Source organism: Lissotriton vulgaris, chromosome 7 (assembly GCF_964263255.1).
Source record: "Lissotriton vulgaris chromosome 7, aLisVul1.2, whole genome shotgun sequence".
In the NCBI taxonomy this organism is placed as follows: Eukaryota; Metazoa; Chordata; class Amphibia; order Caudata; family Salamandridae; genus Lissotriton; species Lissotriton vulgaris.
In genome coordinates this window covers 1,461,861,949-1,461,887,421 of record NC_141695.1, presented here as the reverse complement: position 1 = coordinate 1,461,887,421, position 25,473 = coordinate 1,461,861,949, and the positions used below count along the sequence as shown (strand labels likewise).

Sequence of the window (25,473 nt, the reverse complement as noted above, 5' to 3'; positions counted from 1 at the left end):
CACGCTTAGGGTGGACAAAAATATTTACAACAAGGGGTGGTGAGGGGACAGAGTCTCTGAATTAAACAGAATACTCTCACCCAGTCAAGAGATCAGGGCTAGATCCAACACCGTTTTTTAGCTCACTGCACCATCCCAGTTTCAGAACCTGGCTGTATGCAAATTAGTCTTTTCCTGTCCCAGTGCATGATGGGAACAGGGCAAACCAAACTACAAAAGCCAATTCTTACACTGGGAAGGAAACAAGCCACCGGGGACCGGTTTCTGGCATTTCAGCCGTCTTCGGCCCGGCTTGCTTGAATCCTGATGGTGCAATGAGCAAGGGACTCACATCTGAGTATACCCTTCCACGCTTAGGGTGGACAAAAATATTTACAACAAGGGGTGGTGAGGGGACAGAGTCTCTGAATTAAACAGAATACTCTCACTCAGTCAAGAGATCAGGGCTAGATCCAACACCGTTTTTTAGCTCACTGCACCATCCCAGTTTCAGAACCTGGCTGTATGCAAATTAGTCTTTTCCTGTCCCAGTGCATGATGGGAACAGGGCAAACCAAACTACAAAAGCCAATTCTTACACTGGGAAGGAAACAAGCTACCGGGGACCGGTTTCTGGCATTTCAGCCGTCTTCGGCCCGGCTTGCTTGAATTCTGATGGTGCAATGAGCAAGGGACTCACATCTGAGTATACCCTTCCACGCTTAGGGTGGACAAAAATATTTACAACAAGGGGTGGTGAGGGGACAGAGTCTCTGAATTAAACAGAATACTCTCACCCAGTCAAGAGATCAGGGCTAGATCCAACACCGTTTTTTAGCTCACTGCACCATCCCAGTTTCAGAACCTGGCTGTATGCAAATTAGTCTTTTCCTGTCCCAGTGCATGATGGGAACAGGGCAAACCAAACTACAAAAGCCAATTCTTACACTGGGAAGGAAACAAGGTACCGGGGACCGGTTTCTGGCATTTCAGCCGTCTTCGGCCCGGCTTGCTTGAATCCTGATGGTGCAATGAGCAAGGGACTCACATCTGAGTATACCCTTCCACGCTTAGGGTGGACAAAAATATTTACAACAAGGGGTGGTGAGGGGACAGAGTCTCTGAATTAAACAGAATACTCTCACCCAGTCAAGAGATCAGGGCTAGATCCAACACCGTTTTTTAGCTCACTGCACCATCCCAGTTTCAGAACCTGGCTGTATGCAAATTAGTCTTTTCCTGTCCCAGTGCATGATGGGAACAGGGCAAACCAAACTACAAAAGCCAATTCTTACACTGGGAAGGAAACAAGCTACCGGGGACCGGTTTCTGGCATTTCAGCCGTCTTCGGCCCGGCTTGCTTGAATCCTGATGGTGCAATGAGCAAGGGACTCACATCTGAGTATACCCTTCCACGCTTAGGGTGGACAAAAATATTTACAACAAGGGGTGGTGAGGGGACAGAGTCTCTGAATTAAACAGAATACTCTCACCCAGTCAAGAGATCAGGGCTAGATCCAACACCGTTTTTTAGCTCACTGCACCATCCCAGTTTCAGAACCTGGCTGTATGCAAATTAGTCTTTTCCTGTCCCAGTGCATGATGGGAACAGGGCAAACCAAACTACAAAAGCCAATTCTTACACTGGGAAGGAAACAAGCTACCGGGGACCGTTTTCTGGCATTTCAGCCGTCTTCGGCCCGGCTTGCTTGAATCCTGATGGGTCCCTTTCTCACTGCTCCATCAGGATTCAAGCAAGCCGGGCCGAAGAAGGCTGAAATGCCAGAAACCGGTCCCCGGTAGCTTGTCTCCTTTCTGGTGAAGAATTGGCTGGGTAGTTTAGTCTGCCCTGTTCCCATGATGCACTGGGCCAGGGACAGACTGATTTGCATATAGCCAGGTTCTGAGCTGGGATGGGGCAGTGAGATAAATAACGGTGATGGATCAAGCCCTGATCTTTGGACTGGGTAAGAGTGGTCTGTTTAACTCAGACACTCTGTTCATCACCACCCCCTTTTCTAAATCGTTTTTTAAAATGCATCAATAAACCTCAACACGCATTAAAAATTGTGTCTGTTTTCATTCTTGAAGAGAGTTATGCAAGTATTATCTATTCTGCAGAGTCCTGTGTGTTTTTACCAACAGGTTTCTACTTTGTCTAGATCTGATTTCGTACACTGGAGAGTGACAATGTGAGTTATCGCTTAAGTTACTTAACCACAACTACAGTTCTACAGCATTGGTATCTCTCATTGACTCACAACTTTAAGTCATTCCCGGTCGTTAAATTGGGAGTTCCACGATGAATTACAATGGTAGTGAATAAAACAAACATACCTAAAAGGTTGCAAAACTATGTACATTTAGTAACACATGCAACTCATTCTAAAGCATCCACACTTCAGCAAATGAGGTGAAAGAGCTCTGAACTGAACTACCCCCTAAAAACCACCATTGTGCAGATTTTGAAGCGCAAGCATAAGAGCATAATCTTTTCGCTGCATAGGAAGGATTCTGTAAGAAAGACCTCAACACCACCAATTCGTTTAGGTGACAGTCTGTTAGAAGCTTAGGTATAAACCTCAGATAAGTGTATGAAATTACTCTGCCTTTACTTTGATCTTGATTTCACAGACATCCAGGAGAAGCTCTAGGGCTCCTTTCTAGGGCACAGTAAGGGTTTCAGTATGAAGTGGGGGAAGGCAATAATGTGTTTCTCTTGAAGGCTTTACTGGAGTGGATCGTTTAAGGAATTTGACAGTGAGAACGTGTTGAGTAAGTTTGAGGACCCACTTGTCAGGCATGATAGACCACCATTTGTTGAGGGTCATCTAGAGCCACGAGAATGGGGAAATGATGATAAGTGCCTCTAAAAGGTCAAAGTTATCAGGCAGTGTCCTGGGATCTGGACTGTGCAAATCCTCTTCAAGAGTAGGACATGTGGCTTCAAATTTAAGCACCAGGACTGCAATAGGACCAAAGTCTGCTCACATTTGCAATAGTATCTACACAGAAGTAGCCATCATAGAAGAAATACCTTTTTTAAACGTGTCCTCTTCCTGCCCCACCCTTGCGCAACAGGGGGAACAGTAAAGGAGATATCGACTTGTTAGATCACCGCGGGGTTGCATTCATCATGATCGAATTTGGTGAGTGATGAGACAGACAAAAGCACTTTGAGGCTCTTTTGTTGATGTAGGGAAATATCATAGGGATGTATGTGGTGATTCTAATAGCTTTTTCCCAATTTACTAGATGTAGTCAATGACTGGTATAAACTGAAGTTGCTTCTTAGGTTGATCATGAAAGTTATACAGGATACAGCTTCTCTGATAATGAGAAACAGTTCGAATGTTTCAATACATTATTCACCAGAAACTGAAAGTTGGAGTTATCAATGGGCAGTGAGTGAGATACCAACAAGAGAGTGGCTTTGGCTGTTGAGGTGACATATTCTTCAATTCAACTTCTTTTCTGCCAGGTTTCCATTCTATCACCTCTGCCTTTTCTTCTTCCTCTCCTTCCTCAGTGTCAATGACCTCCCTGGTATTGGCCTCTGGTTGTGTCAGATGGGCCTGCAGCAATAGTGATGATGAATGAGGCAGTAGAACTGCTGTTGAGTTGGTGGTGAAGCAGGTACCATTGGCTGTGCATGCACCAGTGTGCCAAGGAACCTTGGGTAAAAGTCCTGTATCATTTTCTGCGGGTCTCCTATGATGTTTACAGGGACCTAAAAATAAGAATGTTGTAAGTCTTCAGTCAGCGTGTCCGTGCATGTCTTGTATGTACCCCATGCCAGGAGGATCTTATTTATCATAGTGAAGTAACATGAACATGGCACAGCAACCATTGGAACAGGGGTGAGACTCTAAGAGGGCTCGCTGTTTGGAGATAGCACTACAACAATTTAAGTTGCTCATTTTTGATTGCTTGTTCGTACGTTTTTCCCTTTCCATTTCTTTCTGTGTGCACTTTTCAGGGCATGCTAAATGAACGTTGAGAGCATAAACAACCCTCCGGATACGCATGAAAATCGATCTTTTTTTTATATAGTAATTTTATTGCAATAGTTTGGAATGGAAACCTGTTTTCTGCAAGTGAGGTTTATTTATAGGTTCAAGATGAAAAATTGTTGCTAAGTGTTCTTGTGTACGCCTATGCTAAGGTAAAGTTGGGGCCTAGCAGAGGCGTGGCCCGCAGACTTTTTGGAAATCACTCTTAATAATAAAATGTTCTATTTACATACCACTTTTTACAAGCTGCTAGTTTTTTGCACTATAACATTACGTGTTGTTATTATTACCTAATGTAATGGTAATGCACGAATGCTTTTTGAGCAGTGGGAAGGATGAAAGTCAGAGTCAGCCCTGCTTTTATTTGTACCTGTGGCTGTTGTGTGCACATAGATTTCTTCAGTACACGTGTTTCCTGTTCGTGGACTTAAAAAAGACCGAAATTCTGACCTAGGCTTCTTTTAAAAAGTTGTTGTTTGTGGTGGTATTTAAACAGTAGCAGAAACAGGCCAAAGGTTAGCTTTTCGCTCTGCAGCAAAGTGTGCAAAAAGGTAACAAAATGCATTTTGCGATTTTTTTAATACACTCTACCGTATTTAATCTGTGGAAGGCACCGCAACCCTATACGCACACAAAACGCACACTGACTTCAGGGAACATAAATTGGGTTTGCGAAAAATCTAAGCATGGTAGGTGGAACCAAAAATAACCCTGATGTGAGCGGGTTACCAAGACTTGAGTTTAGTTGTTGCTTAAAGTGCATACATTTGCTTTATTAGTGAAGAAATATGTTTTTAGTATGCAATTTCATTTGAAAAAAATTCCGCTCATATGTGAATGTATTCGCAAATTTCTAAAATATGTGTACAGAAGAACTTCTTAAACATTGCTGTTGCCATGTTTTTATACCATCCCAATCCTTCTGTTAAATTCTCTGCCAGTTTAATTTGGTACCCTATTATTAGTATTGTTCATATGTACCCTGCAGTTTAGTTGTACAAAAACAATTTAAATAAGTACTTCTCAATGCAGTTCTATAATATGCCTAATACATATGTTAAAGCTTCCACCCACGATAATGTAAAGCATAACTAAAAACGTATAAGGTCCCAAAGGCGAGACCTATTGGCTATGCCAATGCTTGTTCCGTTTGATGCTAGAGTTCTGCTGTATGCTTCCTTCTGGTAATAGGTAGTGTGGAACATTGATAATGAGGGATATCTTAAACTGTAAACTCTGGTGCTCTTCAGGGTCACACTTTGATGTGCTCGATAAGGGGAGATACTACATTGATCTCACCACTCTCTAGTCTTGTAGGGGTAATTATGGTACACTTTCATATAGGTTGGAATGAAGTAGCAGCACCAAGGGTTATGACTCCTAGCCTCCCAATCAAAATTAAGTCTAGTGGCCTGAAGAAGATGCAGGCCATCATCATTATTTTTATGATTGGAAATGTTCCACAACACTATGTGCATTTGCTTTGGAATGATGGTCGCAAACATAGAGACAGGCGAATAAGAGAAACATTTGTGAACACTAGCTATGCACCTATCAGAAGATAATCGTATCTATCACAAACATCGTTTTTTCTGATAATGGTGTCTGCAAGGTGGAGCATCTATGCTGCTCACTGAGAACAAGGATAGCCTATGCTCCATTTTGTCCACCTCTCCTGTTCCTCTGCCTCTTCTATCGAGGAGTACACATGGCTCTTTACCAGGGCAAGCCCTGAGAGCCTGTACCTGGCCAAATGCACGTAGTCACTGTCAATCAAAGTGCATTCAGGTAAGAGGGCAACACTTCCCGTCCCACATGCCTCTCTGTGGAGAGAAACGCTGTCTCAATCTGATTAGTTAGTTGTTTGAATTGGAAAGGATTCACTACCTCTGATTGACAGTGGGTTGTGGCTACCCTCCAGCTTAGTAAATAGCTTATTCAATACAGATCTGAATCAACCCCATTGCTGGTGCTTCCATAATGTGGTGCTGCCTATTAATTGACAATAAAACTGAAGGCGCTGCTGACGTTTTGCTGGCATGTCATGTGGGTGTCGAACTCGCCCGAGTGGAAACTCCAGCTAAACCAATGAGTACAAAAGATGAAGCTCTCGCTACACTCTACCACTGATCAGAAGAGGGTTGCTTCAAGAACGTACAGTTACAACTGCTGGTGATCTGAGGGATGGTACGCACACTCCCCCCATGCACCAACACTGTTTTTGCTGAAGTACACTGCTTTTCATGAAGTGCTTCAGCACCTGTTATACTGCCCACTAGCAAAATCAGGAAGGGCCTGAGTGGTCCAGTGTGTGCTCTTGGCGGAGACAGATTCCGGATATGCCCTGGCCACAAGATACCACAATTCCATGTGCTAACACTAGCCCTAAAGTAGGAGATAAATATATCTTTCCCGGCACCTTTTTCGGGATTTTGCAAAAATGGTTAGATTTTTAAACCAGTAATCGGGCCATGGCTGGAAGATTACCATCATTTCCATTTTTGAGTAAAAATGTAAGTATCAGGTACCACACTCAAGCTGTACATGTCTCTCTACACCGCAGGTCCATTATTCCATTTTAGAGGGGGGTCTGCTTTGTGCTACTTTGTATTTCTTGTCTGACGGAAGTCTTCTGGCGTTTGGAGTCAACTAATGATTACAACCAGTATACTGGGTTATATATAGGGATCCATTTTATTAGGTTTTGTGATTAGTGTGGTTTTGACAACTTCACTTTCATTTAACTGTATATATTTAAATATTGAGATATTGTTAAGGTGTTGTGTTTCTACAAAAAACTCACAACTGCAGCTGGACATTCACCGCTTTACGGCAATAATAAAAAATTACTGAGGTATGCCTTGATGCAATCCTGTATGAGTTACAGGGGTGGGCTGCAATAACATCATGGCTAGGGTGCTACTGCCATTTTAATCGACCCTCTAATTTTTAAGGGAAATAATGCACTCCAGCATCAACATTTTTATTTTTTAATCGAAGAATAGGGGTCTTTATCATCAGTCTTCTTTTTATCCAAATAAATAAGGTGGCTAATCCCACAGCCTGAACGGGCTGATCATTAATGTATTTTAAACTCAATGAGATGTCACTAGCTATTTTTAGAGCATGTTAAGGTGGTTTAGTTCGGAGAATGTCATTTTCTGTGATTCCCTATCCTAGAGACCAACTAAACAAGCATTTGCAATGCAATAGGTCTCGCAACTGCGAGTTTTGGAGCTATTGGTATTGTAAATGGTATTATAAATGGCAATGCCTTTTATTTACGTGTTAGTTAAAACATAAATAAAAGGCATTGTCATTTACAATGCCAATAAATTAAACTCTTGCAAATGCGAGACCTATTGCATTGAAAATGCTTGTTAATTAAAACCTGACGTTTCCTTAGCTCGAGGCCCTTAAAACGAAGAGTGGTTCTCAACCCTTCCGCCCCATCCTATAAGACTCCTCTGCCTCACCATATTCTCAGACTCTCGCTAAAAGAACACGATCCATTGTAACCTCTATACCAGTCACTGACCCCCCTCAACCTCCCAAAAATATGTACTGCTCACCACCCCCCAAATACGCTCCCTGGAGTACAAACTCCGTACTCTTCACATTTGCAGTACCCCAACATACAAGGGTGTGTGATCCTCAAAGTAACTCACGGGATCTATTATGCCCACTACACCCTTCAGTACGCGTAATGTACTCCCTCATAAGCTTACATAGAAACGTAAACTTGCACAATCTGTTCTGCTCCCCGTGGCAGGCACCAACCACTGAAAGTCCCCCAAAACAAGGGCTCTATGTTTTAGTCACTGACACTCCTAAGCTTTGTATTTCTCACACTTTTTCCACCGTTGTATTTCCTCATTCGCCCTAACTTCCTCACCAAAATAAATATCCCCGAAAGAGCCGCTGCTGATCTTCCGACCCAGTTGGTATCTGCTCCCGACCCGAAGCTCCATGGCTCTATCGTTCTGTTCGGCTCCCGGGGATAATGGGGCGGCTACCCGGCCTGTTGGATCTCCCCCGGTCCAGAGACTCCTTGTCACCGCGAATACAGTTTTAATTCTTCTGGCACCTTCCCGAATATGCGGTTTTTAGTCCCCGGTTCCACCTTTTGGACCCAGCAACAGCTGATTGTATTCTCTCGGATGGCCTGCCTCCTGTTCCCGAGTTTCAACTCTCGCCTCATCCGGCTCCCCCCCGGTCAGACCCCGGGCGTCACTGTCCCCATAGCTCACTCAGCCCCCGGTAGCGGTGGACTCTCAATGGCCCGATGTATGGCTTGCCCGGGCTCCGGGGCTCTTGCTCAGCCACCGCTTGCTCTGAGGAGCCCTCAGACAGCCCTGGATTACGGTGGATGCCAGTTCTTTCTACCCGGACTACGGTCAACCATACTCTGTGACGTCACTTCCCTTGACAACGCCGGACTAAATATTGGGGGAGTTGGGTTAAAAGAAAAAGCATTTCTTTGCACATTATATGCAGTAAGGAAAACATTCACAGATGGTGTGCTGCACCATGTATTTTTAGGAACACCATAATGTTTAAAGGCATCCTGCAACAAACATAACCAGCACCGCCTCTCCCCTATATCCTCCACCGCCCAGGAACGCACAGGAATGGCGGCACAAACGAAACAAAAAAAAAAACGGGCGGAAACAGGATACTGAATCCCGCCCCTCCAGGACTCCCTGACCTGCCTCATGGTTGCCAAGGCAATATTTCTAAAAATATCGTCGTGCTACCGTAAGGCAGGTCATGGATTCCTCGAGAGGCGGTATCCAGAGCAGACAAATCTGCTAAACAGGAGCTTTTTCCAATGGCAGGCCTCCGTTTCGAGAGGCCTGCCAATGGAAAAAAGGGGCGTGGCTTCACGCCATACTGAAATCCCCTCCTCACAATATCTCTTTGCCTGCAGCAGCGTATGCGCTGCAACGCAGGCTTCGACATAATAAAGAAAGTTGCACAGTCTTAGAAAAAGAGCAGTGCCTGAACACTTAGCCTGGTTGAAGCACTTTTGCTCTACTTTTGTAAGCTCGTGGAGTAGGAGAACAAAAAACATCTCTAATCAAGTCAGGCAGGCAGTAATTACCGTTATATTTAAGTACAAGGCACAGATCAACAGACTATAAGCAGAAATTAGAAATCACACATTTTGTGCTAGTTGTTATTCATAAAGGAGAAACTATTCACAACAGCCTGACTAATAGGCGCACTTTTCCTTAGTGGCTCTAGACCTAAACCAAAATTTACTGTGCCCACTGTGATATCACAATGTCACATGCGCCGTTCTAGCCACCCACTGTAAATAGCTTGCACCACTTGCACAGTGCGCCGACTACGCTGTTTTTCTTTCACTTGCGTCGCCACCTGCACTATTTATTCACGTTTGTTGCACCAAGTCCAATGTGGTTGTCATTACATTCTATGCAGTGCTGTTTTTTCTAACTGTATCCGACCATGAAATGAATGTCTCCACATAAAGCTGAATAAGTTCCTTTTGACAAAAACTATGAGTTTTCTCCTTCTTGTCCACCCAAGTAATGCTATGTGCATGCTATGATTAATTGTCTATTGACTTTTACCTTTCAGGACATTGTTTTCTAATTGCATATTTAAGTACAAGGCACAGATCAACAGACTATAAGCAGAAATTAGAAATCACACATTTTGTGCTAGTTGTTATTCATAAAGGAGAAACTATTCACAAGGGACTTCTTACAAATATTGAATCAAAACATATTAGTAGTAAAAGACCGTTTTTTTAGACCGAGGTCTGTAAATAAATGCATCAGTACACAATAATTAAAATGGTATAAACATCTGAAATTGTTACGCCCAAATGAGAATAGCCTTTAAAAGTCTTCCCAGAGCACATTTTACATCATGGGACTCTATGTTTAAAAGGAGCAAGATTGCCTCACTACGATGTTGAATCTTAAACTTTAAAAAGATCATTTTTAAAATCAAACTTCTGCTCCTAAGAAAATGTAAACAATGAAGTAGTAAATGCACATGTACATTTGCCGTACCCGTCCAAAAGATTATATTATTTTTCATAATTTAAAAACAAAACGTTAAAAGCCCCAAAACAATTCTGTAGCAGCAGGTGCAGGAGGGGGTTGGCTAAACAAGATAAATATGAGTATAGACGACACTCCTGCCAAGGTTCAAACACAGAACTTGCTGATCTTTTGTTAGACTTGGCCTTTTCAGCGGGTGTACCACCAGACTTTTTGCCATCCTGTTTTTTACCCTATTTTTGTTGGTTTTTGGACTCTGGGCACTTTACCACTGCTATTCAATGCTAAAGTGCATATGCACTCCCTGTAAATTGTGTTTATGAACTGGTGATTGATTCCATGATTGGCCTATTTGATTTACTATTAAGTCCCTAGTACAGTGCACTGTGTGTGTCCAAGGCCTGTAAATCAAATGCTGCTAGTGGAACTGCAGCCCTGATTGTGCCACGCACATGAGCAGCCTCTAAATGTAACTCAGCCTTGCCACTGCAGTGTCTGTGCGCAGTTTGGTACTGCCATATCGACCTGGCAAGTGCATCCACTTGCCAGGCCCTAACCCTCCATTTTCTTACATGCAAGACACCCCTAAGGCAGGCCGAAGGTCGCCCAATGGGCAGGGTGCAGTGTATGTGAAAGGTAGGACATTTTCTGAGGTGTGTGACATGTCCTGATAGTGAAATACAGTGTATTTCGTTTAAAGGTCTCGGCCTGATACAGCGCATGCGCTGACCTGGCCGAGACATTTAGTAGCTGCTTTTAAAAGTGCTAGTTTGCTGGCCACCAGCTTGCTTAAATGCGCACAAGAGTGCGCGCATGCGCGAAATAGCAAGCTGGTGGCCGGCAAGGTAGCACTTGCGGTGACGCACGTGCGCACCAGTCGCGTCACCACTCGAGACATTTAGTAGCTGCTTTTAAAAGTGCTACTTTGCCAGCCACCAGCTTGCCTATAACGCGCACAAGAGCGCGCACACATGCACGTAATAGCAAGCTGGTGGCCTGCAAGGTAGTACTTGCGGTGACGTGCGTGCGCACCAGTCGCGTCACCACACGTTTTTTTTTTGCGATCGCGCTAGGCATGCGCTTGTTTATCCTTACCATTGCCTCGAACCAGCTGTGTGGAAGACGCAGAAGTACTGATTTCAGGGTGTCGAAGTTTTCAACCTTTACACTACATCATGTTTAAGGTTTTTCTTAATGCGCGACATTCCTACGTTATTTGTGTGACACTTTGATAACGATTATAGAATTCCCCCACCCGGTGGCGTGCTGTGTATCACATCTACTATACTGTTGTTTGTCTTTCCAAATTGTTCACATGGGCGAGCTAGTACAGCACATTCTTTGTTCTGTTGTTCTTTAGTGCAGACTTCTGACATCTGCAGCTTTAATATATGCTGGAAGCATATACAAGCTACTTGTTTTGCATTGCATTGCGGTAGTTGTTTGCCCATTTATAAACCCACTACTAAAAACCCCAGAATGTAACAAAAATAAAAAAACTTGACTGTATGAGAACAAACCCGGGAGCTCTCTGCATCAACTGCTAAGTGGACACTCTTGTTAGAATGGATGACTTCAGGTGGTAGTGTTAGCTCAACTCCTTGCCAACAGATTTCTCTCCTGTCCCTTCGTCCACCCTTCTCACTCACCAGGACTTCTTTGCCCAGTCCCCTATCTAGGGTGTTCGGAGACAGAAGGAGAAGGATGTACATTTGAGTAGAGGTGGGCGAGCCAACAAATTTACAGCGGGCTTCCAACAGCCCATGTACGATGCGAGCCTTGAAAATATTTGGCAACAAACATTTTCGAATAGGATATGGTGTCTTCTACATTTAACAAACATTTGCAACACAATAGGTCATGCATTAGGAAAGTTTGAGCTATTGGTATTGTAAATGACAAATTTTGAATTTATGTGTTGGTTTTGAAAATAGCTAAATTAATAGCTTTGCCATTTACAATGCCAATAGTTTTAACTTTCGCAAATGTGACACCTATAGCATTTGTAATGCAATATGTGTTGTATTTACGTGACTTAGATGTATTGATATTACAAATAACAATGGCTTTTATTTTGTTTTAATAATTAATACTTAAATAAAAGTTATTGTAATTTATAATGGCAGTAGCTTAAACTTTTGTAAATTACTTTAGTGAAGATTATGTTCAGTGTATTTTATTGTGACGAAAATCCAAGAACATGTGACATTTGTAATAAAGCTTGAAACATTAAGAGAACATATTTGAACCAGTTGTTGTTGAATGGTTGCACAGATTGATGCTGTGGTGGCGCTGAGTGATGTTGTGGTGGCGACGAGTGATGCTGTGGCGTTCAGTGATGCTGTGGTAGCGCATAGTGATGTTGTGGTGCCCCTGAGTGATGCTGTGGTGGCGCTGAGTGATGCTGTGGTGATGCGATAGATAGATAGAGTGAGTGCAATATATAGATAGAGTGAGGGCGACAGATAGATAGAGGGAGGGCGATAGACAGATAGAGTGAGGGCGTCGATAGATAGACAGATAGATAGAGTGAGGGCGATAGATAGATAGATAGATAGATAGATAGATAGATAGATAGATAGATAGATAGATAGATAGATAGATAGATAGAGTGAGGGCGATAGATAGATATATAGATAGAGTGAGGGCGATAGATAGATAGAGTGAGGGCGATAGATAGACAGACAGATAGAGTGAGGGAGATAGATAGATAGTGATGGCGAAAGATATAGTGAGTGCGATAGATAGACAGATAGAGTGAACGCAATAGATAGAGTGAGGGAGATAGATAGATAGATAGATAGATAGATAGATAGATAGATAGATAGATAGATAGATAGATAGAGTGAGGGCGATAGATAGAAAGATAGAGTGAGGGCGATAGAAAGATAGAGTGAGGGCGATAGACAGATAGATAGAGGGCGATAGACAGATAGATAGAGGGCGATAGACAGATAGATAGAGGGCGATAGACAGATAGATAGAGGGCGATAAACAGATAGATAGAGGGCGATAGACAGATAGATAGAGGGCGATAGACAGATAGATAGAGGGCGATAGACAGATAGATAGAGGGCGATAGACAGATAGATAGAGGGCGATAGATAGATAGATAGAGGGAGGGTGATAGATAGATAGATAGATAGATAGATAGATAGATAGATAGATAGATAGATAGATAGATAGATAGATAGATAGATAGATAGAGTGAGGGCGATAGATAGAGTGAAGGCGATAGATAGATAGATAGATAGATAGATAGATAGATAGATAGATAGATAGATAGATAGATAGATAGATAGATAGATAGATAGATAGATAGATAGAGGGAGGGCGATAGATAGAGTGAAGGCGATAGATAGATAGATAGATAGATAGATAGATAGATAGATAGATAGATAGATAGATAGATAGATAGATAGATAGATAGATAGATAGATAGATAGATAGATAGATAGATAGAGTGAGGGCGATAGAGTGTGGGCGATAGATAGATAGATTGAGTGAGGGCGATAGATAGATAGATAGATAGATAGATAGATAGATAGATAGATAGATAGATAGATAGATAGATAGAGTGAGGGCGATAGATAGATAGATTGAGTGAGGGCGATAGATAGATAGATAGATAGATAGATAGATAGATAGATAGATAGATAGATAGATAGATAGATAGATAGATAGATAGATAGATAGATAGATAGATAGATAGATAGATAGATAGATAGATAGATAGAGTGAGGGCGATAGATAGATAGATTGAGTGAGGGCGATAGATAGATAGATAGATAGATAGATAGATAGATAGATAGATAGATAGATAGATAGATAGATAGATAGATAGATAGATAGATAGATAGATAGATAGATAGATAGATAGATAGATAGAGTGAGGGCGATAGACAAATAGATTGAGTGAGGGCGATAGATAGATAGATTGAGTGAGGCGATAGATAGATAGAGTGAGGGCGATAGATAGAGTGAGGGTGATAGACAGATAGATAGAGGGAGGGCAATAGATAGATAGATAGATAGATAGATAGATAGATAGATAGATAGATAGATAGATAGATAGATAGATAGATAGATAGATAGATAGATAGATAGATAGATAGAGTGAGGGCGATAGATAGAGTGAGGGCGATAGATAGAGTGAGGGCGATAGATAGATAGAGTGAGGGCGATAGATAGAGGGCGATAGATAGACAGACAGATAGAGTGAGGGAGATAGATAGATAGTGATGGTGAAAGATATAGTGAGTGCGATAGATAGACAGATAGAGTGAACGCAATAGATAGAGTGAGGGAGATAGATAGATAGATAGATAGATAGATAGATAGATAGATAGATAGATAGATAGATAGATAGATAGATAGATAGATAGATAGATAGATAGATAGAGTGAGGGCGATAGATAGAAAGATAGAGTGAGGGCGATAGAAAGATAGAGTGAGGGCGATAGACAGATAGATAGAGGGCGATAGACAGATAGATAGAGGGCGATAGACAGATAGATAGAGGGCGATAGACAGATAGATAGAGGGCGATAGACAGATAGATAGAGGGCGATAGACAGATAGATAGAGGGCGATAGATAGATAGAGGGAGGGCAATAGATAGATAGATAGAGGGAGGGCAATAGATAGATAGATAGATAGATAGATAGATAGATAGATAGATAGATAGATAGATAGATAGATAGATAGATAGATAGATAGATAGAGTGAGGGTGATAGATAGAGTGAGGGCGATAGATAGATAGAGTGAGGGCGATAGATAGAGTGAGGGCGATAGAGTGAGGGCGATATAGAGATAGAGTGAGGGTGATATATAGATAGAGTGAGGGCGATAGATAGAGTGAGGGCGATATAGAGCTAGAGTGAGGGTGATATATAGATAGAGTGAGGGTGATAGATAGATAGATAGATAGATAGATAGATAGATAGATAGATAGATAGATAGATAGATAGATAGATAGATAGATAGATAGATAGATAGATAGATAGAGGGATGTAGAGAGAGTGGGGTAGAGAGAGGGGGGTGAAGAGAGAGGGGTTGTAGAGACAGAGGGGTGTAGATAGAGAGGGGTGTGTAGAGAGAGGTGTAGAGAGAGGGGTGTAGAGAGAGAGGGGTGTAAAGAGAGGGGTGTGGGGTGTAGAGAGAGGGGTGTAAAGAGAGGGAGAGAGAGGGGTGTAGAGAGAGGGGTATAGAGAGGGGTGTAGAGAGAGAGGGGTGTAGAGATAGAGGGGTGTAGAGAGAGGATTTAGAGAGAGAGAGGGATGTAGAGAGGGGGTGTAGAGAGAGAGGGTGTAGAGAGAGAGGGTAAAGAGAGGGGGTGTAGTGAGAGAGGGGTGTAGAGAGGGGTGTAGAGAGGGGGTGTAGAGAGAGGGGTGTAGAGAGGGGGTGTAGAGAGAGAGGGGTGTAGAGAGGGGGTGTAGAGAGAGAGGGGTGTAGAGAGGGGGGTGTAGAGAGAGGGGGCGTAGAGAGAGGGGGTGTAGAGAGAGAGGGGGCGTAGAGAGAGAGGGGGTGTAGAGAGAGAGGGGTGTAGAGAGAGAGGGGTGTCGAGAGGGGGGTGTAGAGCAAGGGGGTGTAGAGAGAGAGGGGGGTGTAGAGAGGGGGTGTAGAGAGAGATGGGTGTAGAGAGGGGGGTGTAGAGAGGGGGTGTAGAGAGAGGGGGTGTAGAGAGGGAGGGGTGTAGAGAGAGAGAGGGGTGTAGAGAGAGGAGTATAGAGAGAGAGGGGTATAGAGAGAGAGGGGTGTAGAGAGAGAGGGGTGTAGAGAGAGGGGGTGTAGAGAGAGGGGGTGTAGAGAGAGGGGGTGTAGAGAGAGGGGGTGTAGAGAGAGAGGGGTGTAGAGAGGGAGGTGTAGAGAGAGGGGGGTGTAGAGAGAGAGAGGTGTAGAGAGGGGTGTGTAGAGAGAGAGAGGGGTGTAGAGAGGGGTGTAGAGAGAGGGGCGTAGAGAGAGGGGGTGTAGAGAGAGAGGGGGCGTAGAGAGAGAGGGGTGTAGAGAGAGAGGGGTGTAGAGAGGGGGGTGTACAGCAAGGGGGTGTAGAGAGAGAGGGGGTGTAGAGAGGGGGTGTAGAGAGAGATGGGTGTAGAGAGGGGGGTGTAGAGAGAGAGGGGTGTAGAGAGGGGGTGTAGAGAGAGGGGGTGTAGAGAGGGAGGGGTGTAGAGAGAGAGGGGTGTAGAGAGAGGGGTATAGAGAGAGAGGGGTGTAGAGAGAGGGGGTGTAGAGAGAGGGGGTGTAGAGAGAGGGGTGTAGAGAGGGAGGTGTAGAGAGAGGGGGGTGTAGAGAGAGATAGGTGTAGAGAGGGGTGTGTAGAGAGAGAGAGGGGTGTAGAGAGGGGTGTAGAGAGGGGTGTAGAGAGAAGGGTGTAGAGAGAGGGGTGTAGAGAGAGGGGTGTAGAGAGAGGGGTGTAGAGAGGGGGGTATAGAGAGAGGGGTGAAGAGAGGGGGTGAAGAGAGGGGGGTGTAGAGAGAGGGGTGTAAAGAGAAGGATGTAGAGAGAGTTAAGGAGGTCCTTTATCTAAGATGACTTATTCATTACAATTTCGTAATTCACCAAGAAAATGCGAGAATATATCTTCACATTACCATACATTGAAAACGTCTTAAAGTATGTGCTTGCAACAAAGTGTAAACCGATCAGTGGCCTGTTCGCTCACACTACAGATTTTACGTTTATTCTCCTTGCCTGTGACCAGAGGATGTCTGTTATAAGATGGTACTAGAGGGAACTGTGTGGATGGGGTTTATAGGGGGGGTGATGGAGTGTGAAACAAACTTATAAAGAATATCATGCCTCCTGTAATACACGGAGGACATCACAGGGTAGCTCTATGGTCGCAGAACTCATGACTTGCAGAATCTTCAAATAGAAGGCAGCAAGTGTTTTATTCTCATATATTTTCCCTGCCTCTTTATTTACTCACATACCTTCAAGAGGAGGATGTAGTGACCCACCCAGCATTGACCAGTTGCCTCTTTCATGCTTCTGAGTTGGAAAAGGCACTCCTTCAGTGCCGTCTGCTGCCACTCTGAGGGTTTGAGTCGGTAGAGGTTAATTCTGTGACTAAACATGGCAAAGTGGACATGCAATAATTTATGTCCTTCTTTTTAAGGAAGAATCGAAAGCCCCTAGCAGGGTGCCTCTGTCCTGCCTAGGGACGCATTACTTATCTCACCAAAGACAGTGTTTGATGAAGCCTTGCAGTGATCTGCTGGACAACAAGCTCTGGCATTGCGCGGAGGGGGGGGCGGGGGAGCGGATTCCGGATCAAAAGCAGCTGGGGTGTTGTCTGTAAACAACAATCTCTCTGCATTGCGTGGCAAGGGGCGGGGGAGCGGATTCCTTTGAAGTGTGAGTGCGGAGAGAGGCTCACAGGCTGCCAAATGGTGTTCGATGTGCACACGCCTGCACACATGCACTGTAGGCAATCTGCCTGCTTGGGAGCATTTTTTAATGCCCCTTACATAAGTCTCGCTGAGAACGCATGCGCGTTATCTCAGCGAGACCTAAACATGTGTGTTTGTTTAACACTACATGCAGGCGCATTTCGCCTTAGTACAAAAGACTGTATCTTTACTTTGAGAAATATTTATTGAGACAGTATTTAAACATAAACGGAAAACGTTCCTGCTCCTTCAGTAGCCTCCCCCCAACCCTCCTGGATGATGCTGTTCCTGGTGAACTAAGAGGCAAGTTAGGCGTCACTCGTACCGTATATATAGCATACATTTCTGTGAATTGAGAAAAAAGTTTAGGTCATTAAACATAAGGTTTTAGTACAGTGCACATCCTTTAGTCATACGTTTAAATGTGTTCTTATATGTAGTAATAAATTAAAAGGAGACGCAGTACAATGAAGAATTTGCCCAGGATTGCCAGACAATACGGGCAAGCTGGCAAGGTGGTGGATCCCAGACTTTACAGTTTCACTCTTCAATTCAGCCACTGGATGGCTATCTATTTCCCACATTAAAGGTGCTTAATTGTTGGTTTCTGAGATTAGAGCATGAGTGACAAGCAGAATTCAAATTTCTTTGGAAGTTTTGTATAGCACGTACCTTGCCCAAGGACTAAATGGATTGACTTAGCCTGCATGATGCGCTGAGACTTAATCATTTGCTGCTGTTTGGTGTGATTTGCAGGTCGTTAGTTCTAAACCTGACAGGGCCTAAGCAGCTGTTCAACCGTCCAAGGTCAATTACGTGAGGATTATTACACTTAGCAAAGCTAATTCGTAAAAACGATTATTTAAATGAATTGCAAACACAAGACTGAGTTATGAACCCTCCGTAAAATAAGGTAATAACACACAGATTTTACTATTGAATTTATATAGTGAACTCTTCAAGCTAAAATGTCTCCTAGTGCTTCAATAATTTGTATTAATATTGCCCAATACAGGCCATGAGTACGAGGCAGCCGGAGTGTTATACCCCAGGAAGGCATATCTAGGGGGCCTGGTGATTCTGCACATAGATTTAACAGGTAGGGATTACCAGGGCCCAGCGGTTAATTTGTAACAAGCATTGACATAGCCAATAGGTCTTGCATTTGGGAACTTATAAGTATTTAGTTATGCAGCACAATATCCTTGGTGCACCAACATTAACTGCTGCATTGTTAAACACTTATAAGGTCCCAAAGGCGAGACCTATTGGCTATGCCAATGCTTGTTAACTATTGAAAGGCTATCTGTCCCATAGGATAGAATGAAAATATATTTATAACATCTTATAAATATAACTTCCTATTGGGGTAAGCCAGAAAGATGGAGTTTAGTATACATAGACACAGAATGTAAAAATGCATCTTTAGTAAAGATGATTTTTATGTTCTGTGTTCAAAAATACCACTTTTAGAAAATGGGTATTTTCTTGCTTAGCCATCCTGTGTGCCTTTGCTGGTTTCTGGATTGACATTCTGGTTTTGGAGTGGCAGGGGCTGGGGATGTGCATTCTCTCATACAACCACTTGGGGGGTTGATGTGTGCCTTGGACAGTGCTGTCTCCACCTCCTGCCGGGAAGCTGAATCCGAGAGGACCGAACTTGCTTGGGCTGAGCACAGACACTCTCTGCCCAAAAGAACAAAGAGAAACCGAGTATAAATATTGGGGCCCAGACCTCAGAACTTTAGACTACTGCTGAACTAAGGAACCTGCCAGGAAGAAGGGCTGCACAAGCTGTCAGGAGGAACGGCCACTTTGCTTCGTGCTTTGCTGTGTTGGCCTACTTCTTGCTGCTTCTGTTTTAGGAAAGGAAAGGACTGGAGTGTACTTTCATCATCCTGCTATTAGAGTTTTCTCCAAGGGCTTAAAGTAGAGCTTGCCTCCTATTGGAAGTCTCATAGAAATCAAAGACTTCAAGAGAACGCGCTGGAATCAAGGAACCTGCCAGTTGCTGCTTCTTCCATGGGCAGTGAAAGGACTGGACTGAACTTTCTTTACTTGTGCTGAGCATCTCCAAGGGCTTGAAGTAGACTGCGCCTCCTGTTCTGAAGTCTCAGGAACTGCCCCTTTGCTGTGTTGTTGCTTTGCTGGGTTGGCCTGCAGTTGCTGCTACTGCCTTGGGCAGTGAAAGGACTGGACTGAACTTTCTTTACTCATGCTGAGTATCTCCAAGGGCTTGAAGTATACCTTGCCTCCTGTTCGGAAGTCTCAGGGACTGCAAAGACTTCACCAACCTCTGGGTACTACTTCTGGAACTGTTGTTTAAGTTGCCACAGAGAAGGGAAAAGAAACCGGCTCCATCTCTGGCCCTGTGTCCTGAACGCACCGCAGAGAGCACCGGCCGCATCTCGCACTGCAACCCTGGTCTCACCGACGACGACCGCCGCCACTGAGTCTCTTATTCCACCGTGACCTGTGGGCACCGCACTCTGCACCATCTCGCTTCACTTCGCCATCCTGGTCTCACCGACACCTTCGCTGCACAGTGACCGCGACTTCCGTGACCGCATCGTTTATTGGGGCACCACTCGTAAGTCTCACAACGCATCGCAGTCCGGACCAACCAATGCCAGCACTGTGATCTGTCAGCACTGCAGCAAGCACCGCCTTTACTCCGCACCGGAGCTGTGGTCTTACTGATGCAGCTGGGCGACCGTCACCGAGCCGCTGCCTGCACCGCGACTTGAGGTCACTGCATGCCGCAACCGCGACAGTTGCCACGACCGGCCCGCACCAACGTGTCAGCCACAACACAAAAGGTACTGTTTACAAGTCTGTTGACGCCTCTGACCGACGTAACTATTGGATTCTGTTGTTTACAGCATCGCGGTAGCCCCGGATGGAGCTACCGACTCAGAAGAACTGTGTTATCCAGTTATTTTTGCAATCTGAAGTATTCTTGCAAAGAGCATATTTTTAAGTAACTGTATGGTGGACATTTATCATTTTGGTCTTGTGTTGGATATATAAAGATATTAACATTTTTCTAAACTGATGTTTTGTCCTTTGGTAGTGTTTTCACCATATTACTCTTGGTTATGTGCAAATGCTTTACACACTGCCTCTGAGATAAGCCTGTCTGCTCGTGCCAAGCTACCAAAGGGGTGAGCAGGAGTTATTTTAGAAGTGTCCTCCTTACCCTGACTAGGAAGAAGGGTCCCTACTTGGACAAAGGTGTAAACCATTGCCCACTAGAGACCCCAATTTCTAACATCTTTTCAGAGACAAATAACATAAATCAGTAATCCTTGGTTCCCTCTCACATGCCTCCTTCAAATCTTTCTTCGAGAGAAGGGCGGTTCGGCAACCTTATAAACCCCAATGTTTAACTTTCCTGCAATTTTTACTAATTTATTCCTACCTATACAGACAGATAGTTCTGTGGCACAGAAATGTAAGATTTTGGACTTTTACTCATGCCAGAGTTTATCACAAAAAGTGCAAAGCGGGGTTCCCATCTAGAATATTCCAGGACGAATTCTGCTACGAATCTTATGGCCGGACTCGTAGCGCCCTTGGGTAATCCCAGGAGTTTCTTCAAACATTCACCTTCACATTTATCCCAATTTGGAGAGGAACTAAGATAAAGTACTGCCCCATACAAACAGTGTGGAGGCACCATGACCTAATATGTTGTAAGTACTGGAAACAGCAAAGGCCCTTCAAAGTCTTTTTTAAATTTAACTAGCCCCCTAACTGTCAATATAACCCAGGCATCCCTACTTTCCTGTTCATGGACCAATTTAATTTCTCATTGAACGTCATTCCCAGATATTTATAGGAGCTGAAAACCTCCACAGGTTTGTCCCCCAGTATCCACATGTAAGGTTTAGATTTCATGCCAAATGTAACCATTTTTGTTTTATCCATATTAATGGTTAGATCATCTGCCACACAATATTTACTAAAAAACTCAAGATTTCTCTGGAGCCCCACCTGGGCCTAATTGATGATTTAAAAGTCATTGCCTTATAAAAGGCATGATATATGTCTTCCCCCATTTTTGGAGGGAATGCTTTTGGTTCCATTAGAGCCTGAGGCAGGTCTGCGAGGTACATGGAAAAAGAGCCAGGCCAATACACACCACTGCCGCAGACCATTTTCTAGAACAATCGAAGCCTATCCCAAATGTCCAACATGTGTCATGCCATAGGATGAAAAGAACTTACCTTTTTTTCAAAATACAACAAGATCAATGGGCATAATCTGTAACAGGGTGTCCCACTTCATGAAGTGCGCACGATTTATAGAGCGTCAATCTGCATAAGCGTCATTTTTATATTTTTCTGAACATCCAGCAGTAGAAGCAGTGCACTTTTTCACTTTTAAATATACCCTTTACTATGGGAATTACCGCTAAACTCTGAGAGAAGCACAAGTAAAAAGTGCAAGAGTGGGATGCAGCTTTCTCACCTCCTAGTGCATAGAGAAGTTCCAGTGCTTGAATCATTGACTGGGCTGGCGGAGGCTGCGAAGTAAAAAGACAACAATCACGAGACTAGCAAACGGATTCAAAGTTACAATGTAATCAAGTGTAATCAATGCTCTCCAGAGACAGAAAAGAGAACAAAGTAGTTAATTTGTCAAAGTCTACTCATTTTAGAAAGCACCAATAGGATCAATTAGAAAACAGTGAATTTATACTCCAAGACAGACAAAAGAAGAGTGCAACACAGGGTTTAGCAATGGGAGTGCACACCTTACGTAAGCACAGCAAGGCTGCTTCCCAGTCATGGAAGGAAAGAAAGACGTTTACTGCACTCAATCTTGGGTGTCACACTGGCACCCAGTACTTCCAAAACAAGAACCAGGTTAAAAGGAGTAATCACAGATTATTGTATGTGTTGCAGACCAGACAAAAAATCAATATGACTTGGCACAGGTGCCCAACTTGATCTTAACCTCTGGGGCGGTAGGGGGCAAACACTTAGAAAGATGGGGGCGCAACCATCTTTAGAGGCAGAGTCAAATTTATTGTGGGTACTCCCTTCAATGCTGTTGTACAATGCATAACATGAGCTGTGTTTTTCTAGACAATATGTAGTGAAATGGATTTTAAGGTACTCTGAACCAGTAACATTGTTCTCAACAAAAAAAGAATGAACAATTTTTAGTATGGGCTTAGGGTACTTGGTCAAGAAAGTTTCACAGAATGAATTCAAAATGTTGTATTACTAGGCACGCTGGGCCTGTTGGTCTGGTAGGAGGTGGACTTTGCGTTATAGTTTTTGTGGGAGGCAGTGACTAATAGGTGACTCTGTAACATACTGGGGACTGTTGCTTTGGTCTCACCCTAACAAAATACATCTCTTAGAAGGTATTTGGGTGCCCTGGCCCCAAATTAGATTTTGGAAACATGGCAGAAAAAGGTGGTGGTACCTACAATTCATTTGTTACTATTCTATTCATACTAAATGTGCCACCTTTATGTTGATTGCAGAACAGAATGTTAGGAAGCAGACATCGCTTGAAGTCAGGTTGGGGGATCCTCATGTCCAGGCTACAAACACGGTGAATGTTTAATATGTTCTGCCTGGTTCTACATAGTAACACTACATCTCATGTCTTAACATATTCTTGGATGTGATCTGCTTGGGCACTTCCTCAGCAGGAAGGGAAACCAACATTTGAAGGACGCTGGCTGTAGAAACCGAAATGGTGCACACATATTCAGAAGAGTGTGTTGTCACCCCACAACACAGATAGCTACTTAAGCAAGCAGCATACCCACAAATACAAGTAACGGCAGAGTATCAAATAGAAATATCATTTTATTGAAATAGTTGGCAATACTGCATGAAGAAAACTTTAGCCACAACTAAAGTTTGTGGAACTGACATAATAAGAGAATTTTAGTTGAATTCATGAGTGAGGCGTAGTAGCAGAATAACAGGGTTCTATTTAAAAGAATTCCTGAATTCATTAATCTAATTACTAGCAGGAGTGGCAGAGCTAAAGAGAAATATACAGGGAAAATATTTGGGACAACCGGAGTAATAATGTGAGGAAAAGAGTATTAAAGTGTTTACTGTGTTGTAGCAGGCAGTGAGGAAGGAACAAAAATAGCCTTGGCAATCCTAAGCCCAACCATATTTGATCTTCAGAGCAGAGGGTGTGATCTTCTGAACAGGAAATAAATACTCCATGAGAGAAAAAACCTGCACTTCAATTCAACCACTGTCCTTACTGTTAAGTGAACCCTCTTAGTGGTTAAGGACCTGATATTTGTAAACTCGTTGGTCACTGTCCTCGTAGAAGTACTCGCACCATCTTAAGAAACAGATTCACTGTTAAATGTTAATATCACCAACAGGCTCATTAGAGGTCAGACTCTAGTCACTGTGGGGGAACAAGTAGTTTTCTGCCTCAGACGGGCTCGAATTGGCATTCTTCAATATGTACTGAATATTAGAACCTTATTTCTAGCTCATTTTCCCTATTGGTTCATCTAATTGTCCCCTCTTAATCCTTCCCTGTCTTGATCCTTCCTGCCCTCTTCTATTTCCCATTAGTGCTCCTCTTCCACCCCACCCACTAGGCCAGATGCTTAAGAGAATCTATCCATATAGCACACTTAGTGGTACTCTCCAGTGAGATATCAGTCTCTTGTGGAAGACCATGCCAATGGTAAATGATCTTGCCTCCATTTGCTATCTTGTTGTCTCATTTATTCTCATGTGGCCCATATTTTCAATCTCTCCAGGCCTCAGTGCTTTGAGGTGACAGTGTGGTCATTTAGATAGCTATAAAAACTAGCAATAAAACATCTTAAGTAAACATGTTTTTTCTTTAAATCACTATTGAACATCTCTGTAAGGTGACCTAAGTCCCCCCTCTTGTTCTTACAATGTCTCCCAGGGTTTCTCTCATCTTCACTCTCGTCTGCCTTACACTACCATGTGCACAGCAGAAAAAGTGAAAACAAGAGTAATTCATAAGATAATCTGAACCCATTTTTTTATTGTCCTCCACCAAACAGTTCTTGTGATGGTGCAATCTGAGTTGCAGAATTTCATGAGGTTGTTATGAAGCTTCTGGGTAAGTGCATTTGGCCACAAACATATAGTTAGGATAGTGATATATTTGTGCCTTCATCGGGGATGGTTTGTAGGTCCTGTTCTGTTATTGGTGTCAGGTTTGTCAAGTTGGCTTCTGGATTTCTTTTTTTGGCCTTGAAGTGCAGTTTTTTCTATTTTAAATCTTCAGTATAACTTTGTTGAGCCAATATGTCTTTGCTAGATGGTGTGAGTACGTGAATAGATCAATCTGATCGAGTCAGGCAGGAGAATGTGAAGAGCAAAGGTATCAAATATTTCATAGGGCTGACAATTCTTTTTGCTTATTTACAGCAGAAGTTACAATAATGTGGAGTACATTGGAAAAGAAAATGAGACAGGAAAATAATCTCCCTGGTTGGCATTGAGATGGATGAGCATTCCACTATCCCATTCAAAGCTACTCTTTTCTTTAAGTGGGGTGAGATGAGTGCTGATAAGACTGTGGAGGTTTGCAGTGTTCTCTAGTACAGATAATGATTTGCATATAGGATAGCGCCTATCACTGTTGAAATTGTCCTATTTGCTAAAATGCAATTTTCAACCATATTAGGCAGAGGCAACTGTGATCTGGTCAGTGAACTTTGATTTGAGCTAAGGTGGGTGGGAGATTACACGCAGGTCGACTGCGTAGGATAGTGATAAAGCAAGTGAGAGACACTCAAAAGTGGAAATAGCAGTTGTAGGAGCGTCTTTGTAGATGATGGGGATATCACCTGTTTCAGTTGTCTATCTTTATGAATATCTTTTGGTACTAGGGATTCAATAATGGATTGAGCATAATAATTAAGTCCAGATTCCTTAATGACGTAATAATGGTTCCTTTTCAGCTAATTAGAACTTCATATGCGCATTATAGGGACCAAAATATGAAATGATCAGACATTTATTTTCTCAAAATAGTCACATAAATATTATAGTTGCTTAATTGCAGTA

General features: G+C 43.2%; 1 protein-coding gene across 1 annotated transcript in view; it reads right to left on the bottom strand.

Moving 5' to 3' along the window:
- DHX35 (DEAH-box helicase 35) overlaps window positions 1–25,473 on the bottom strand; it is a 593,749-nt gene that overhangs the window by 146,750 nt on the left and 421,526 nt on the right. The window contains exon 14 of the mRNA XM_086932268.1: window positions 21,896–21,950. Within this exon, the coding sequence (XP_086788394.1) occupies window positions 21,896–21,950 (55 nt within the window). The remainder of the gene's footprint in view (window positions 1–21,895; window positions 21,951–25,473) is intronic.